Source organism: Podarcis raffonei, chromosome 2, assembly GCF_027172205.1.
Source record: "Podarcis raffonei isolate rPodRaf1 chromosome 2, rPodRaf1.pri, whole genome shotgun sequence".
In the NCBI taxonomy this organism is placed as follows: Eukaryota; Metazoa; Chordata; class Lepidosauria; order Squamata; family Lacertidae; genus Podarcis; species Podarcis raffonei.
The window spans coordinates 88,998,336-89,018,685 of record NC_070603.1 but is presented as its reverse complement, the minus strand read 5'-3'; the positions used below and the strand labels follow the sequence as shown (position 1 = coordinate 89,018,685).

The 20,350-nt window shown below is 43.5% G+C and overlaps 1 protein-coding gene across 4 annotated transcripts in view; it reads right to left on the bottom strand.

Moving 5' to 3' along the window:
• The window catches only part of FGD5 (FYVE, RhoGEF and PH domain containing 5), a 144,811-nt gene that overhangs the window by 72,721 nt on the left and 51,740 nt on the right, over positions 1–20,350 (bottom strand). For all 4 annotated transcript variants that reach the window (XM_053378066.1, XM_053378064.1, XM_053378061.1 and 1 more), the window contains exon 3: positions 6,885–7,014. In XM_053378066.1, the coding sequence (XP_053234041.1) occupies positions 6,885–7,014 (130 nt within the window). The remainder of the gene's footprint in view (positions 1–6,884; positions 7,015–20,350) is intronic.

Genomic DNA, 20,350 nt, shown 5'->3' with positions numbered 1-20,350 from the left:
GTGTGTGTGTGTGTGTGTGTGTGTGTGGAAGAGGCACTGGGAGCTGTGGTGAGGGATGTGGAGGAAGAAGAGGAGAAGGCATGCACCTCCCAAATACGTTGATTAACTGGTACATAAAGGTACCGGCAGATTGCATCTTACATTAAGTTCACGTACGCAATCGCAGCTTCATGTGGATCACTGAAAATTTAGAAATAAACAAAACTGAAGCTGAGGCTCCAATACTTTGGCCACCTCATGAGAAGAGAAGACTCCCTGGAAAAGACCCTGATGTTGGGAAAGATGGAGGCACAAGGAGAAGGGGACGACAGAGGACGAGATGGTTGGATAGTGTTCTCGATGCTACCAGCATGAGTTTGACCAAACTGTGGGAGGCAGTGGAAGACAGGAGTGCTTGGCGTGCTCTGGTCCATGGGGTCACGAAGAGCCGGACACGACTAAACAACAACAAAACAGGGCAGGATAGCAAGAACCCCACCCCCACCCCAGGAAGGGCCATCTGAGATCTTGGGGGAGCCCTCAAGGAAGCCCACACACAACCTTTCCAGAGCTGGGTCTCTGCCTCGCGGGGCAGGGTAGAGGGCAAGGTGTTCTCAGTGCCAGTTTTGGACAGGTAGAGATGGTTGCGTGGGGCCCTTCCCAGGTTTTACATGATTTTACTTATACACGTGATAGCCAGGAATGTAATCCCCGAGTAAGATGAGGTCTACATATACAGCAGTGCTAGATTTACATATAAGCTAAACAAGCTATAGCTTAGGGCCCCACTCTCTTGGGGGCTCCCAAAAAAATTAAAGGAAAAAAAACCTGGATGCACATTTCCAAAATATAAGATAAAAAAACAAACAAATAAACTTTGAGAAAATATATATTTTGTTATGTGCAAATGGCTTTAGATACCTATTAGGTCCATAAATGACTATATAGCATATATTCAACACAAAAAACAGCGGCAATTTGTTGTTGACAAAGGACAGCTAGACATATAAAGGGCCCCATTACCTTCAGTAGCTTAGAGCCTCATCAAACCTAATTCCGGCCCTGTATACAGGTGCTGATCTGAATTTACGGTAGGCTTCCCACAGTCTTTTGTTCAAACAGAGCAGCCTTTGCTGAAGGCCTTGAATTAACAAAGCTCCATGTTTGGGAAGTATGTTTATGGGGTTTGTAATCATATAAGTAAAACTGAAATGGAATGTGCAAGTCAGATGCAGCTCTCCAACGCCTAGGGGTCCCTGAGGGTGAGAAATTTCTGGTGCTTGTAGGTGATAGTTACCCCACTGAAACCATTTGTGTGTCTACAATATACTCAAACGGGTATAAAGAGACACACAGGGAAGGATCTTAATGCTCCCCCCGCATTTGTTTTTTACTCTTAACATAAATGGGGCTTCCCCTTGGAGAAGAATCAAGCTGAGTAGACATACAAGGGAAAACATGTGCTGCTCCTAGCTCCACATTTCACATTAACTTTTTGCATTGAAACCCCAGGCAGCAGTTAAGTATAATGAATGTGACTTTTTTTATTTCTCCTGCATTGAGAGTAAATGGCAGGCAGGACCATCCTACAGCTGCAAACGACTTTCTATAAATCCAAAATCACGCTTAATTGCCTCTATTATGACCTTTAAACATCTGTATCCTGAGTTTTGTCTTTATAAACATTAGCATTACTGCTGAGATCACATTAATCCGCTTTAATCTTTACTGTGAAATCGTTTTGCTTCCCATATATAATTTTCAGCTGCTCGTACAAATGTATGCATCTATTTTCTCCCAGATACAATGGAGCAGCCATGCCAGTTTTTACGCCTTCCCTGTTCACTGAGGATAAGAACATGTCACTTGTTGGACCAAACTAAGCTCAGATGTTTGCTGCTTGGTTGGGGGTGATTTGTGCCATTGACTGCATGCAAGGAGTAGATATAGCTTGCCCCTGGTTACAATTGTCCATGTGCTTGGCACCTGAAATGACGAGGCAGCCCTCCTGCAAAGGGCTCTCCTTATCTCAGGCTGAAATGGTAATTTAATGAGGATTTCAGGGAAAGGAGGCGTTTTTGTGCCCCAATCTGATGCTTGCTTCCAGCAAGCTTTTTCTTCAACAAGCTGGAAAAAGGCAAGGTCACCTTTGCTCAGAGCAATGGAATAAATATATAAAAGAGACACACATGTGAAGAATGGCCTCAATATGCCTCTTAGGTAGTTTTAAGCTGGGTAAAACTGAGCTATAGGGGTCTATGTGAAGGGCACCCCCTTCTCCAAGGAGTAGCATGGCAATTTTAAAAAATGACAGCATCTTGTTGGAAATTTGCTAGCCCAACACCAACTGCCAGGGATTCCCCCCCCCATGGATCCAACCTTGATAAGAAAATCCAGTTTTAAACAAAAAACCTCCCCTAGAATACAATGTGACTCTGGGGGTGGGATGGGGGGGGGACACACACTACATATTATATAAGACAAACTACATATTATTATGGGGAAAACCCATGACGTTCTGGATGTCCCAGAATATTCCTTCTCTTTTAAAAACAAAAATGTTCTGCACGAATTTGCCAGGTTGATTGGAGTGATGGGGCTGCAAAATGAGAGGGGGCCCAATCCTTCCCCCAGCATCAGGTCTGGGATCAAAACTGCTCCCTGCAATCTGCTGTTTTATACCACAGGGGAAAATATTTTGTTCTTTGCTTGTACAGTGGTACCTCGGGTTAAGTACTTAATTCATTCCGGAGGTCCGTTCTTAACCTGAAACTGTTCTTAACCTGAAGCACCACTTTAGCTAATGGGGCCTCCCGCTGTTGCTGCCCCGCTGGAGCACGATTTCTGTTCTCATCCTGAAGCAAAGTTCTTAACCTGAGGTAATATTTCTGGGTTAGTGGAGTCTGTAAGCTGAAGCATATGAAACCTGAAGCGTATGTAACCCAAGGTACCACTGTATGTATGTATGTATGTATGTATGTATGTATTAGCTGCCTTGAAACATAACAATGGTATGCTGCATGCTTCATTTCAGAGAGGTTAGCTCAGAAGAGCAGAGATCCACAAGATGTAACCCAAATGTACACTCCAGACTAAGAATTAGCGGTAGAGCAAGCCAATCGGGCACCTGGGGTGGCGCACGTGCCCTGCACCTAGGCCAGCCGGGGCAGGACACTCCATGGGGCCTCTGAGGAGTCTGCCTGCCTCCTCCCACTCAGCAGCCCTACAGCTAAGGGGGAGGCAGCGGGCGGACCATTTGGGGCAGTGCAGAGGATGCGCGCGCCCAAGCCACCACATCACTCCCAGGAGAGACGCATAGCTTAGGCGCAGGCCCCACAGTGAGTGCCACCTGGCATTTTGTCACCCCCTCCATGGTGACACCCGGGGCGGACCGCCCCCACCACACCCCCTTCCTCCACCCCTGCTAAGAATGTTGGGTTTTTCTTTGTTTTTTAAAGTGTGGTCAAGAGTCAAATTATGTCCCCAAATTTGCAGAGAGGTCATGCCTAGGGTGGCATAGTCAGAAGTGGCTGTTGCTTTGAAACAGTGTAGTGATTCTATGAAAACACAAAGGCACTATTCAGCCAAATTTAAGGGATGGTGCTTAAGTCTCTCCCATTCAGTGAGACGAAATTAAGTACGTTTCACCTGATTGTGCCTTTGGCTACTTTTAATATATATGCTTATTTGTTCTTATTTTTAACAGCCCCATTCTAACCAGTATAAAATTACATGCAGAGACATAAGGGAATCTAAGCTCACAAAACTGAAGAGCAAGAATCTCTTGTATAGCAGATCCTTCCCACCCTCAGTAGAAGCACTGTTAATAAAAATAAAGTACACTTTCTGGATAAAACCATAGATCTTATCTGCTAGGTGATCTCATGCCTTTATTCAGACTGATTTTCCCCTGGGAGATGGAAACCATAGACTAACAAGCAAAACATTAAAAAAGAAAACCAAAAACTTACTCTTGCTTCCAGACCAGCCCAAATACTGTTTTCACAAGATTAGCTCACTTCCAAATCCTTGGTACTATTTTTGGCATCCAAACCTACTGAAGTCTGCCAATTCTCTCTAAGTGACAGTGCACTGAAATTTGCTCTTGTTTTACAACTACTTCATCTTGCGCTAAGGATTTCCCTACAAGAGAGAGACAGTACTTTTGCTGGGTACTTAGATGATTTACTTGCACTTCATCACTCAGACATGGCTTTTTGATAAAATGGCTAATATTGCTATCCTTCTTTACATATGAATGCAGAAGGAAGTTCCACTTAGTTCAATGGAACCTTTTCTGAGCTAAGTATATATGGGCTGGAAGCCTAACATTCTCTCAGAGGGCTGAGAGCTTTTTGTGTGAAAGCCTCAGAAAGTCGTAATATATTACCAACTATGGCAAGCACTACGTTATGGTATCAGTGACATGCCATCCTTCTTGTTCAATCCTGTCAGGAGTGTCTCTGACAGCATTCATCTTGGGAATTTAGAGAATGCTAAATTTTATCAGTAATTCTTAAGAACTGAAAGGTCTAGGAGGAAGTGTCAGAAAATTTGTGGTGGTTGTGGTTGTTAAAATTTGTATACCGCCCTTCATCTACAGATCTCGGGGCAGAATTATCACACTGACCAGCGTTACTCCAGTATTTTCCAATCCATGTCCATAACTTAGGGGATGCTGTCTCCATTCGGACACATAAATACTGGACTAGCGAATGACAGTGTCTGGGCAGCTTTCTCCTCCAGCAGTGACTGACACTGCAAGAGTCTTCAGGGTGAAAGCCTAAGGTGATCTCACATTGTGAGCAATTGATAGGGAGCATAGCAACCATGAGCAATGAAGGGGGTGTTCTTCGATTGTTGATCAGCAGTTTAATGGAAAAGATGGTTAGGCGCTCCTATTCTCTGCTATCCTTTTTTTAATGACGCCTGAAATAAATAGTTAAATAAGACATTTTGCTGCTTGAGGGAGGCCACTCTGTCAGATAGCCTGGAATGCCAACTGGACATGCAGCTGAATCTTACTTCTACATCAACAATGGGACAGCAACCTTCACCACACTTGTGGGCAGCAGGCTAGCTCAGGGGGTACAGGGCTGGCTCTGTGCCTGACGCACACAGCTCTGTCTTCTAAAAACCGAGGAATGCCTAAGCAGGGCTCAGAAGGAATGGCCAGAAGGCTGGTGCCATTGCTCCTCAGTCTAGAATCTGTTGTCTGAAGTGGCTGCCTCACTCTTCTAATGCAAGGATAGCCAAGCTAATACCTTCTGGGTGTTACTGAATATCCATGGTCATTTGACTTGCTGTATGGGACTGACGGGAGTCTAATAATATCTGAAGGGCACCATGTTGTACCTAATGGAAAGGCTGGCCCTGCTAACTACCTGAAACCTCAGCCTAACAATGAACTAATTTCTGTTTTCCTGGTTCCTTTTCACTGCAGAAAATTGTATTTTGACTCACGTTGAACTGCTGCCTTTGCCTAAAGCAGAACAGTCATATATTTGGCCCAGGCATAAGACTCAAACTTCCAACATCTGCAGCTAATTTTCATTCAGCATCATATGTTTCAGCAATATCTTGCTTTCAACATGATTCCGTAACTGGGCTGAATGCAACAAAGGGAGATCAAAATTAAAATGGCAGGGGCACTTTACAAACGCTTCCCCTTTATTCTCTCTGTATGTCAGCCATCTGACGGCCTACTCAGTAGTGGCACCCTGGCTGTGAAATGCTCTTCACAGGAAGGCTCACTTTGCCCCTACTCAGATTTCATTAAAGTGCCAGGCAGAAGCATTTTATTTTCCTAGGCTTTTTTTAAAAAAATATTTACATTGTTCTCATTCTACTTTGTTTTATTGCTCCCAATGGCTTTTATACTGTAAAACCATCAGCTTTTACAATATGTTTTATTGCAATCTTAACTTTTTGCAGGCCACATAGTGAAGACAAAGAAGTAAAATGCGGGCATGAGTGGAAGAGCAAGTGGGAAAGATAGAAGGGGGCAGGCATACCCTCCAACATTTCTCCGAGGAAAATAGGGACTCCCATTCCAAAATGAAAATTTTACTATTTATACCCCACACTTCTTATTGGGTTGCCCCAGCCACCCTGGGCAGCTCCCAACATACATAGAAACATAATAAAACATTAAACATGTTTTTTAAAAAACCCTTCCCTATACAGGATTGCCTTCAGATGGCTCAGGAGTTGGATAGCTCCATACCCTCCAACATTTCTCCAATGAAAATAGGGACATCCTAAGGAAAAGTGGGACATTCTGGGATAAAATCAGACACTAGGATGGCTTCTCTAAATCAGGGACATTCCTGGAAAATAGGGACACTTGGAGGGTCTGAGCAGGCAGGACAATCAAGAAGGCTTCTTCCTTATCTTGCCTCCTTCATGTATACATCTGCCTTTCTCCTCCATCTAAAATACCTGTTTCTGGCAAGTGGATGAATGGAGATCTGGTACCTGTGGTGCTGTGCAGGGCAGATGGCAGCTCCCAGGAGTCCAGCTTTGCCTCAGGGGCTGCCAGTTGATTATCAGTTACTTTCACAGTTCTGCTTTGGGCAGAACTGAGAGTACGATAGAGTGAGACTGCTTATAATGGGAAAAACACTTTCAGGAATAAATATATGTCCAGTGCATCTTCTGACCATGTAATACTGACACCCCACTTGTTCATTGATCCTGGCTGCAAGTTCAGACAAATGTGATGTAGGCACATCGTATGTTGTTGGGATCCTGCAGGTAGTAGCTGGATCCAGTCAGTGAGCAGGGGCAGGGGTGGAATCTATTGCAGAAATGGCTCAAGACACCTCACAAGATCTATTGGATTTGTTGCAAGACCTGCCTCCAAAATTTTATTTACACACACACCATTAAAAATGGTGTTTTACCTTATGGAGGAGGTTGGACTCTCCCTGGTTCCCATCCTCATCTCCAGAACTTTTCTGTTCCTCATCTGATGTGACGTCTTCAATAGGAATCACAGAGATAGGGCACACCTTGTAAGGTTCTGTGTAGGCACTGTGGACAGAGGAAAGCAAGTTATTCTAAGGACACTCTCAATGGATGATAGCAAGAGAGGCTGCATGCAACAGATTCTAGATTCCGGTCCTCTATCACTATGCTGGGTCTGAGTGCTAGGAGCTTTGTTGTTTTTTTTAAAAGATATTTATTGAGTTTTTCCACCTTTATACATTAAAAAATCAAAAAAACAAAAACAAAAAAGTTAAAAAAACATAAAGTTTACAATCCTTATTTTCAATAACATATTTCCCTGACTTCCCCACACCTCCCCTTCTTATATTCCAATTCAAATTGTTAATTCAACAAGTTCTTGTCCCCAATTTTTGACCTTTTTATATTTAATTCATTTTAGAAAAACCAATTTTAACTTATAAACATCAGTATTTAAACATCAGTGCTCATTCTTAAAACTTTTTTCTAAAGTCGACCCAAATTCCCTTCCACGAATTCCCCAATTTTCATACTAATAACAAAACAAAATAAAAAAAACAGATTATAATTATGCACCCTTTGGATTCCCAAACCCCACCCCCCCTTTCCCGGTTTCAATCCCCAACAAATGTCCATCAGTCTTAGTCTACTATCAGCCTGGAGACCTCACGTCCGAGGCTCTTAATTCTCTCTCAATTCCTCTCTGCCGGTTTTTTTGGTAGTCCTTAACACCAGATCTCGGAGAAGCTCTGTCCCAATAGGGTCCATATTTCTTCCAGCCAGACCTCCATACTTAAAAGTGGAGCCCGAATCTTGTTTCTTACTCCTTTTAAGTCCAAATGTCCCAAAAGCTCCAACTTCCACCTTAATCAAATTTGTAATCCATAGGTCTTCAGATCTCCACATAAGGAGATCTCTCCATTCTTCAATCTTCAATTCAAAACAGATTTTCATCATCCAGTACTTATTTTCCTTTGTAGCCATCATGTCAGGCCTCTGGCTCTCCTTTGTCATCTGCAACATTACATCTCCTCCTTCCTTTTCCTCAGAAACAACATATATCTCTGTGTCCACACTCTCAAATCTTTCAAGTTTCTTGTCCAGCTGCATGAACTTCATGAGTCAAGTCCTTATCAAATTCAATGAATTTGTTTACTGTTAAGTCCAGAGTTGCAACATTTGTAGCCAAAACATCAATTTGGCCTTGTAACTTTCCCAAGAGAAGAAACACTCTGTCCAATTTAGCTTGAATTTTTCCTCCTTCAGCCATTCTTGTAATGTCCCAAAATCCCCTCTAGCGGGATTTTGGTTACTTTATCTTCCTTCCAGTTCAAATCCAAAAATCAAGTTAGTTTGTATCAGTTCTTCCTTGTTTTCAACAAAATATAACCAAATTGTAGCAAATATATCCAGCAGAGACAGCAGAAACAAAGTTCTCTTTTTCCTTCTTGACAGCTAATTTGACAGCTGTCAAACTCTTCTATTATCTCCTCAACAGGCTCTCTCGCGGATCACTCCCGGGTCCGGGGGGGTGGCACTTCAGCTCTCAAAATTAGCTCTTATCCTCCAGTAAAATTACTTATATTGCCAAATCGTGAAATTAATGTCTTTTACCCAATAAAGAAGAAGAAATTCTCTCGACCTTAGTTAGCTAGTCCTTGCTTTAGATTATTTATAAGACGGGGAGACGGACTTCCTGTTTGCGCCTTCCCCGATCGTGCCTAATTCAAAAAATTTTTTTCTTTACAAATCCAATTTCCGTATTACTCACGGGTTGTTGCTTTTAGAGTCCAATTGTTCACAAGAAGAAGTCAGCGCTCTCCGACCATGGCATGCGGCTTCACTCCGCAGGAGAAGCAGTCGACTCTCAGCACCGCGCCGCTCACCCCGTCCCCCGTTCCGAAGCCTTTAAAAAGGCTCCTTCGCGGGTCGGGGGGGCGCAAATGGTGCCCGCCGAGTCACCAGGTTCACAGGCTTCAGCGCCTGTGATTTCTGAGGGTCCCCGCGTCGCCGCAGCGGCAAGACCTGGATCCTGCGGAGCCGATTCCCTCCGGAGCTCGGAGAGAATCCGCCATTAGCCGATGGCGCTAACCCGGAATCTGAGTGCTAGGAGCTTTGTGCCATATTGTAAATAGCATCATCCTGCTAGATTCTACAACCTACAAATTTATATTCCATGTCAGTCATTTTGGTGTTGTAGAGAAGTTTGATGTCAAGCAGGTCCGTGTGTGTGTGTGTGTGTGTGTGTGTGTGTGTGTATTTTAACAGTGAACGGCAGAAGAAAAGCAGACTATTCCACCTTCTTCATAAAGCAGTGAGGCATTCACAGAACAACCACTTTGAGTCCTACATTGCAGGGGGTTGAGGTCCCTTCCAGCTCTTGAGTTTTGACTCTATGAACCACAGAAGTAGGAAAGCATGACTGGCAGGAAAGAAAGAAAGAAAGAAAGAAAGAAAGAAAGAAAGAAAGAAAGAAAGAAAGAAAGAAAGAAAGATGTTTTCAGACAAAAACATCTTGGAGGTCCCAGGCCACAGAGAGGTTAGGCTGGCCTCAACCAGAGCCAGGGCTTTTTTGGCTGTGGCTCCAATCTGATGGAACGCTCTGTCACAAGAGACCAGGGCCCTGTGGGACTTGACATCTTTCTGCAGGGCCTGCAAGACAGAGCTGTTCCACCAGGCCTTTGGCCAGGGCACAGCCTGACCCCCTTCTTTGGCAATCCTCACAGAACTCTAGCCCAATGGTTGCCATTAATCTGATTTGAACTGATTTTAGAATGAACTGATTTTAGAATGTTGTACCATTTTACTGTTGTTAGCCGCTCTGAGCCCAGATTCGGCTGGGGAGGGCGGGATATAAATAACAATTTATGATGATGATGATGATGATGATGATGAAAGAAAGCAACTGGTTTATGCACCTCATGAGGAAGGATTCTTTCAAAATGCATCAGATCTTACATCAAATCTTACTTCAAGTAACTGGAATTCATCCCCCCGCCCCTGTAGCCTCCAGATCACTTGATGGGAGGAATTCGAGTGCATCTTGGAAATTGAGATTTTCATAGTTGAAAGAACTCTGTCACCCTAAAATCCCTATCTATCATCTATCATCTATCTATCTATTTACTTTTTGATGCAACAGTGAAATGCAGTGAAAAATATGGTATGGACAAATGATTAAGAAGAACACATTCTAAAACACTCACTAAGGAAATTGGGATGAATGCTAGTTGTCGTATAACCTCCCCACAAACAAGTCAGAATAAAGTCTCAATGATCTTACTTCTGGTAAGGTTTTGTGAAAGCAGATCAGGATAAATGTTCAATAAACAGGTCACCTACGGAAGCCCATTGTTTTCTGAAGAGGTATTAGAGATATGGTGAGGAGAGAAGTCTTGATCATCAAACTTTACTCTGTATTCAGCTATTGAAGGTACATAACAAATAATGGCTAGCGTCCTGACCTCTCCCTTTCAGATGATATTTTCCCAACTATATAAATGGGTCTTTACCACAAATGTCTACTTTCTATGCTTTTTGTCTTGTTTTAAATGTATTTGTTGTTTTTGTGTTTTTAACTGCTTTTAATTATCTTCAGTATAAACTTGCCTTGAGATGGTTGCTTAGAAGGCAATAAATCAATCAGTGAAGATGAGAATATGTACATAGGGCTGCTGCCTTAAGATGTTTATTTCTGAGAAACAGCTAAATGTTATTGGAATGAGGAAGTTAATCTAATGTAACAGAATCTGGATTTTATATTATTATTATTATCATTATTAGTTCATTACACATCAACGAAATTTGATTAATTATTGTGAATTATATATGTATCCTAGCCTCCTTCCACATAATTGTAACATGCATGGGAGTTATGTCATTTTTCTCATATGAACAACATAATGAACAAAGAAAACTGAGTTAAACCAGTTGGCTGTCTTACCAGTTGACTGTTTAGAGTGTTAAGGGAGGGGTAGTACCTTTGGCAAAAATGTTCCTCTTCAACCAGGCCTTTGGCTGATTAACATCCTATACCCTTTTTAATGTGGAAGAGGAGGGTTATTGTTTTGTTCTTGTTTTTATTATGTAATTTGTGTTTTCATCTTGCAATTTTATGCTGTGAACCACCCTGATATCTACAGGTGAAGGGCAATATACAAATTTAGGAAATAATAAAAATTAAAATGAATGCAATATATTTCTCCTACCACTGGGTTATAAGCACTATCCATTCTTCACAACCCTATGAAGTAGGCTAAACTGAGGGACATCCAGTAACTTACATGGCTTAGTGAGAATTAAACCCAGGTATCCCAAATCTGACACTCCACCCCTGGCAAATTGGTAGTAAATATGCTGCATACATATATGAGAAGACAATGTTTTGTGATCCTTGTATCTCTCCTGAATAATAGTTCTACTGACTCCAAGAAGCTAATAGAATTTGGTGCCTAAGCCAAGTGAGATCTGTCTATCCTAATTTTCAACTGTTGGCACCTGCTATTGGAGCCCACATTCTGGTACTGCAGGGGTAACCAACATGGTGCTTCCATTTGCTGTTGGACTCCAGCCAGCACGGTCAATGGTCAGGAATGATGGGAAATAGAGTCCAATAGCATCTAGAGGACACCACACTGGATATGCCTGTGGCAGTGTAGCTCAATCCCGTATTCAAAATTATGGTCCTATGATACCTTGCCTGTTCCAATTATGAGGGAAATCAAGATTACTTTTTTTATTTACGTTATGACCGTAGCATGAGTTGACCTGTCCTGGATGCTGGGATGGGGCACAGCAACTGTGCCCTGTGCCAACATTTGTCAGTATTACAGCTAGGCATGCTTTGGAAAAGTTCTGCAGGAAGACTCAGCCATGATCATTCACAATATTAACATTCAGAAGACTTTTTTTTGTTTTGCTTTTTGTTTTGGCCATATGTACTGAAATTTCCCCCCAAAATGTATACAGCCTTGTATACATAGAACCTGGGCTGGAAGAGCATGTGACTGATATTTCTTTTATCTCATTCCAAGCAGGCTCTAGACTAATCATCTAATACCTCTGATAACAGCACATAACAATTGTTAATAATGTCTGGTGTACACGATGAGGCCATAATGGCTTTAAAATGAACAGCAACTGCTTAAGGAAGAAACCTGTGGCACATTTTCACAGGCAGCTATGCAAATGCTAGTCATTATGATTCCCTAAGCACTGCAGTAGGAAACTCATCACCTTTATGATTCCCCCACTGCCCCCTCCCCGCTATTAGATATTTATAGCCTTTAATTCAGTAAATAGCTCCAGGCTCAAGAACAGCCAAACTTTCCTTCACGTCATTGGGACCTTACGTGCATGGGCTGAGAACCATCGCTCATATACTATCAATTATGTGGTTGCCGTAAGCGTTTTTGCATTACTTGGTCCAAGTTTCTCACAGTTGCTTTTGACAAAAGAGACCCCTTTGTTTTCCCAAAGACCCAGAAATTTTCAGTCACTTTTCTTGGTAACAATTTACCCTAAATGCTGCAGCACCCAATTACACAAAAACAAAGCCCAAAGCTTTGTTTTCACGCTTTTGTGTATTACTAGCCCATTTCTGGGCAATATATTTTTGGTGGTCAACCACACATGTAACCTCATATGGTTCTCTACAGCCTTTCTGTATTCCCTCTAAATCCACTCACCACTGTTCATTTCCCTCCACTGTCTTCACCACTTCCATAATTTTCAAGTCACCATAGTTAGGGGGAGGGGGAAGCGGGATGATGGCAGCAGGTTGCACCTTGACTTATGCACATAAAGGCCTTCACACAAACAACCAAACACACAGTGGGTTCTCTACACCAGACTTATTGACACTAAGAGTAATTTGGAAATGGAACCAAGTACCTAGAGGGGTGGTGGGTTCTTCAAGGCTGTGAGTCCTCAAGCAGAGACTGGGCAGCCATTTGTTGGAGGTTCTCTAGATTTCCTGCCGGGGCAGATGGCCTACAAGGCCCTCTCCAACTCTACGATTCTATGACTCTATGATTGACAGGCCTCGAAAAGCAACTGGATATATAGGTGCTCTACAGATGTTGTAATTAATGTGTCAACCTGCAAAAAACAACATAAGAGCCTGCCGGGTGGCCAGCCAGTTGCCTATGGGGAGCCCTCAATCCTCCTTCCCACTCCCAGCTTATGTATTGGTAAGGGGGAAATGTGGTCATGTAAGGATGATGCAAGGTGATGTAAGGTGAATACATTTTGGGACTTCATTTTTCTATCACAAAAGAAAGTTCATGGACAAAGAAACACAAAGGGAAAGTTAAAAAAAAACCTAAATATAAACATAAAACTAAATATAAAAAAGGAGCACCATTCAAGTTTGGATCACTGAATGTGAATGGTTTTGTGAATGGTTGTAAAACACAACAAGCATGAAATGAACCTTTTCGTTGTGTCTTTCCTATCTCTGTATTATTATTCCTGATGAGATTGAGGCTGTGTGGGCCCGTGGTTTATGCCAGTGGTTCCCAAAATGAGTGATACCAGCAGAGGGGGCAGTGGGATTACCGGGGTGGGGGGTGTTAAGAGGGTGGCAAGGGGCATTGAAGTTGAACAAAGGAGCAATTAATTGTTACTATTATGAATTTTATTCTTACCTTCATCGTGCAAACCACGATTCTGAACAATGTTTTTTATAGGGTAGGGAGCACTGGGGATGAGTTTAGGGAACCAAGAGGACAGTGGCCCAAAAATGTTTGGGAACCACAGATTGACACCACTCAACACATGGCAAAAATAAAAATGTGTTAGGAGGATAGTCAGCACGGCAAATTTCAAAAGGGGGAAAAATAAAGTTGTTTAAAAAGCAGCATCACACATAATATAAGAGCTAGCCAAGAAAGGTTCCTGAGAAGGAAAGAAACCTAGTATTCTAGCAGTTTCCTAAGGATTATAATGAAAGATGCATAGATCACATTAATTCTGTCAATACATTTTTAAATGGCAGGTGATTTAGTAAGACCATCTCTCTGAATAGTCTTGGAATGAGATATGATATTTCATGGCATAGATATTCGGTGCACACAAAGTATATGATTGCAAATGCATCCCCTTTGAAAGCATTCATCTTCACCCTTGATTATTTATGATGGGCAATCTCTTCTCCACGTTGGAAGGCTATTATTCTTTACAATACAAGAATTTTAAGCAAACCCCTTTCCAGAAAGGGCAGTAGAACTTGTCAACAGGCTATGGATTCCATTTGGCTGAAGGAGGGACAGAGTAAAAGCAGCTCTAGGCTTGGAGAAACAGAGCAGCCTTCGTTAGCTCTTCCAAAGAAAGTAGGGAGGGGTATGCATTCAGGCCCTCCACCTAATGCCCTTGCCTGTGTGAGCTCCTCTCCTGTGCATTGAGCATGAAAGTCTGTTAGAGGATTCTAACTATTGTATGTTCTGTAGAACATGGTTAGAATCCCCCTTGCAATGAGGATCCCTGAGCAATCAGGGTTCCCAACTGAAGAGAGGATTCTAACCACATGCAGCTGGACGTGGTTAATATCTCCCTGCAAGCCTTCATCCCCAATACACAAAGCTTGGTAGAAAAGGGTAGTGTCCCTCAGGTGTTCATTGAAGAGGGATAATATTGATGCTATTGCAGAACTTCAGGATTTGGCAACTGCTTCCACCTCAACTCTTAAAACAACAGCAGACCTTATGTATGCTGCAGTCCTGGACTCTGGGGTGTAATAAATTCATTGCAATCTCTAGACCATGTATGGTGTGATCTAAGTTTGGGAGATATGAAGCGGGAGGTACAGTCTGAAAATTCTGTGGCGCTTCAGTTACATCAACAGGAATATAACAGGACTTTCAATGTGGAAAAAGGTGAGCTTTTAATTATAGATTTGACTTTTGGGGAAACAGTTTGGTTTGCAGAGCCCAAATACCAACTGAAGACCTAGGTGAGCCCACCCATTCCAAGGGTTCACCATATATGTAATGTATTGTTGCCCAACACAGGAATAGGGTTTCAAAGGACTTGTGAGGGAGTTACACTGGGAAGAAGCTGGTGAGCTGCAGAAGACGTTGCCAGCAGTAGTGGACAATAGAGCCAGAGCAGAAGCATCCTGACATTGGTCCCACTGCATAATACTTGGATGGGGCTGGGGTAGGGTAGGGCGGTGGTAAGGCCAGGGCTGTGTAGACACTGTGGTGGACCCAGTTTGTCAGCTGCACTGTTTGTTGCATCCATCCAGTCAAATCACTCTAGGAAAGTCAGTTGCATTTAACATACCAGCACTTCAAAGATAGGCGCTTTCTCTTGATACAGGGGCTAAGTTCCTACAAGGACCGTGTTTATGTGCAGCCTTCAGAAATGCAGCCCTCTATTTACCCAGAAGGACTCTACCACCTGCTTTTCACAAATGTGCATGTCTCCTCTTTATCCTACCCTAAGACAAAATCCCTGAGAAGAAACTATCTGCTTAACGGAGCCCGATCGTTACGTAGGGTTTCCCATGAAACAACACCATCACAAATGCCAAAATAACTTTTTGATGATACATTGCAGTGGGTTTCATGGCAAAAACAGAGCAGAATGACTTTATAGCATTGCCTTAGATTGCTCATAAAGGAACTTAAAAGTACACTCTGTTGTTGCTCTCTCAGTATCTCTGCTGATAACTTAATGAGCTCCAGTGGGACAGGAACTAGCTGTTCCCGCATTTAGAGGTAATGATGATGAATTATCTTTCAGCTTGTGTCTCTGAAAGTGGTACCAGTGTTGGTACAGCGATCTCAAGCAAAGCTCCATTTCGGAACTCCTTATTCATGCGATCAGCAGTTTTGTGCCATGAAGTCATGACATTTGTCAAACACAGCAAGTATTCTGCATATTTCAAGAGGGGTTGGGGGGGGCGCAGGGGTTGTGTGTGTTGCTGCTGATAAACAAAGACAAGAGTGCGAGAGAGGAACTGAGGCCAGAGTGTGTTTCTCTCCAGCTCTGCAGTCCCAGGGCAACACTATTTAAGAACAGTATCGAAAGATCCAAATGATTTCAGTAATTGCACAACTGCAAAAAGACAGCCAGTTCCTTTTTCTATCAACCCACTGAAAAGGAGAGCTGGTGCAGAACCAGAAACATATATGCGCCATCTCCTATCACAATGACACACTCTCCGCAGGGAAAGCGAGGGGAGAGTCAGACAGAATATTATAAGGGCTCCTTTCTAGCTCCATAGCTGGAAGACAGGTCTGTATGCCAAAAAGCTGAATCAGTTTTGCTCCTGTCCTTCAATGGCCACTACTACTCCCACCGTATTCTGCTCTTTTCTGGCTGGGAAAAGCATCCTTAGCTTGGCCCCTGAGAAAGGAGGAGGCTGCACCACTCATTCCAGTGAGATGATGGGGCATGAGCAGAGCCGTCTTTCCTATTGGGCATAGTGGCGCATTGCGCCAGGGCGCTCGCTTCTCAGGAGCGCCCCAGTGAATGGGGGAGCTGCGCAGCTTTGCCGGTGGCCTCCCCTTTCCCTGCACGTCCGCCAGCTATGCCCCATCAACCATATGGCTGGCGGGCGTACAGCTTGCCTCCCAAGCCTCCGCGGGAGGAGAGCGATCCCTGCAGAGGCTTGGGGAAAGGTTGGCAACTCTGGGAAAGGGGAGGGGACACCGGAGGGATCTTTGCACCACGGCCCCAGATATGCTTAAGACGGCCCTGGGCATGAGAGGCAATTTTAAGAGGCAAGATCTTCCTGTCTTCTCATCTGCCTCTTGGCTGAAGGATGCTTCATTGATTGCCCTGCTTGCTGCCATCTTCTCCTCTGGTTGGGGTAGACAAGCAAGTGGTGACAAGGCTGACAAAGCAATACACAGCGCACACCTGCCTTTCCAACTGCAAAACCCTGAACACCCCCCCTGTTCACTTATCCACCTCCCACACAGAGCAGGATAGTGCCTGCTGACTTTGCTCCAAACCTACACAGACACATTCAGTGGAAGGACCACGTAGGCATGTTCACACATAAGGTTTCCCACCTGATCCTGATCACATGTAAGAGATTATTTTTAAAACAAAAATCGAAGCCAGAATGCTCTCAAGAATGCAGCATGTGTTCAATTTAGGGGAATGGTGATTGCTGATTGGTGAATGATGGTTGGATGGTGAACGGTGATTGTTCATAAATCAGAAAATCTGGATATTTTCTGATGCCCTAAGGCAAGTGTCATGTCTACTCCTCTTTTTTTTTCCTGTAGGTGTCTGTAAACATTCCCTGTAAGCATGTAAGTTGTATATAAATGAGTTGGCATCCTGGGTGCTACAACCAAGAAGACCCTGTCTCTCACACCCTAGCCAACCATAGTTCCTATGGCAACGGAATGCAGAGCAAGACCTCAGTGACTTTTTCAGTGGGCAGGCAGGCTCCTGTGGAAGATGATCCTTCAGATATCCCAATTCCAAGCTATGTAGGGCAGGGATAGACTCCAACCCCCATGAGTCCCAGGCAGCACAGTCAGGGATGATAGTTGTGGTCCAAAATATCTGGAGGGCCACAAGTTCCCAACCCCTGGTTTAGGACATTATAAGTAAACTGCTTTGAGGTTTTATTACAATCAAGAGGTATATAAATCTTGTGAAATAACTAATTAAATCAATAAATAATAAATAGGTAATGACATTTTCAGTAAATAGCACCTTTGGGGTGTGGGTGGGAGAGGAATAAAAGCTTGGTGAGAGTGATTTTTGGTGAAAATGTGAATGGGAGGAACAGGTTAATCTGCATCAAGACCTGATACAACTGTCTTTATTTTCTGGAAAAAATGAACTGGTCCCTGCTGAGCACTCTTAAGTCTATTGATTGGTCGATCAATTTATCTCTATCACTGTGTAGATAGCAAACAACTAAAGCACTCCCGAAAGAATCCTGGGAACTGTAGTTCACCCATCAAAGAGTTACAATACTCAGCACCCTTAGCAAACTACAGTTCCCTTGATTCTTTGCCGGGGTGGGGGTTGTTTGAAATGTATAGTGTGTATGCAGAGCCATCTATTAAATGCAATGTGTAGTTTGACCTTAACGCTAAATATAAAATGCAGTGTGTAGTTTGACCCTTCCTATAAACGCTCAAGGACCAAGCCCTTCAAGGACCGATAGCACTTCATCCAGAGAGTAACTCTGGAATGGCTGCTTTTATAGCCATTCTGGGATGTGAGCAGCGCTGTGCATTCAGGACTTGCTTCCCTGGTTCCTTGCTCACCTCCCCACTTCACACCTGCATAAATTCTCCAGGCCAATAATGCACAAGCTATATTGCAAGCCGGGGAGAAGGAACGCCTAGAGGGAAGGTTGCTACAGCAGAGAAGTCAGCAGGATTCAGTGGAGGAGAACAGGGAAGAACCCCAGGGAAAGCAGAGCACTTCCAAAGGATCTGGAGGGCAGGCACAGATAAACGCTTTCCCAGAGAGCAGAAATGCCAGTTTTCTCCTCTGGCCACCTCTGCACTCACAGTTCTAAAACATATTTTCTTTTCATTCAATGCAACAGCAGAAGACCATAAACAGACCTGCACATCTTAATAATAAATAACTACCATGTGAGAATCAACCGAATTTCGCTCAGTGAATCAATACTGGTACACACTCAGCCTCAGGGCAACTGAAAGTGAAGGGGATGGGGAAGTTTGAATTTTGGTTAATTAACACCCATATAACTTCAGTGCAATAAAAATTACATCATAACGTATTCTATGTAATCCTCCAGGAAGGGACTAGCGAAGGAAAGGGGAACTAGCCACCCTCCAGCCATTTTGGACAGATGGGCAGGGCCTGGTGCAGTAGAGTCTCCTTCCTTGCTCCTGTTGCACTCCTTGCTCTCTTGGTTGCAATTTAATTGTATTTTTAAATGCTTGTAACCTACCCTGGAGCCTCACTGCGAAGGGCATGTAAGAAATCTAAAAACCAAGCATTTATAGCATCAATATTGCATTTATAATATTAATATATCAATATTGCAGCTGATACTGTTCTCGTGGGATGCATGGCTAGGCATAAACATTACCCATTTGCAAGCCACCATGGAAAATCCAAAGCGTCTAGAGACAAGATTGGTCTTGGACGATGGGAGTTGTATATATAAAAAAGGCCTCCAGTTGAAAGAGAAAACCATGACGAAAGATGGCATCAAAAGATAGAAGGCAGGGATGGGGAAACTGTGGTCCTCCATTTGTTGTTGGACTCCAACTCCCATCAGCCCCAGCCAGCACAACTAATGTCAGAGATGATGGGGGTTGCAGTCCCCCCAACATCTGAAGGGTCACAGCTGTCTCATCCCCAATATAGGAGGAGCAAAAAGTTCTAGTTACTAGATCACAATCACTGGAAATGGGAGTTATATGGAGTTGTAAACACCGGGAGGATAGCTCTGTTGCAGAGCCACCCCCAGCTTTCCCCACCCCCTACCTTTTCCCCCTGTAGTGAGATTGAACAAAATACCATTTAGTTGCCCAGAAATGGGGGGGGGTGCTCTTCTCTACCAGATATGCCCAGTGAAACACCCCCCGATTTTTTATGTAAAAAATGCTTTGGGCCTTCAAGCAGTGAAGATGCATTTGGAGATATTTTTTATGCAGGCGCTTTCATTGAGTTACTAGATGGCGGAGTTGTGGAGGAACAGATTTTGCTAGCTCCCATAGCTTTGCATTCTCCTTATTTCATAGCTGTGCAAGAAATCAACCAATGGTAGAAGAGCGCTGAATGTGTCCTCCTTCAGCTTTGATTCCCTTTTGTGACATGTTTGGATTTGTTTTTCTTAGGCTGCAGCATTCTCAGCCTTCCTCCCCACCCCACCCCTTGTACTTAATGTACAAGAGCCACACGCCCGCCTCCACCAACCTGGTGCCACCAGATGTTTTAGATTACAGCTCCCATCAGCCCTGGAGTTATGGTCCAAAACATCTGGAGGGCACCACGTTGGCAAAGGCTGCCAGTACATTACACATGCAAGCAATTTTGTACCATATTCCTACTTGGATCAAACAAAAACCGACCATCTGATGCCATTCCGAGAGTGTATGTAATAATGATGACTAATGATCGTAAAATGATGTTCGCCTCCTTCTGTTATCTTTCCCCATTAGAAGCTCATCAAAAGGAGACACGTTCGGAAAGTACCCGAGAGGCTGCAAAGTGGCAGAGCAAAAAATATGAGCCGCTTGCTCAGCACAAGCAAAAGCAGCAGCAGCAGCGAAACAGACCCCGGGAACAGATTGAGAGCCATTGCAACAGCTTTGCTGGTCTCTCCAGGAAAGTGCCCTTTTTTTGCCATTTGTAATGGATTGTCCTAGCAGATGCCGAATTAGGTTTCTCTCTTCCGCTCCAAGACAAATGGCTGCATTGCACTTATGTAGAAGCACTTTCT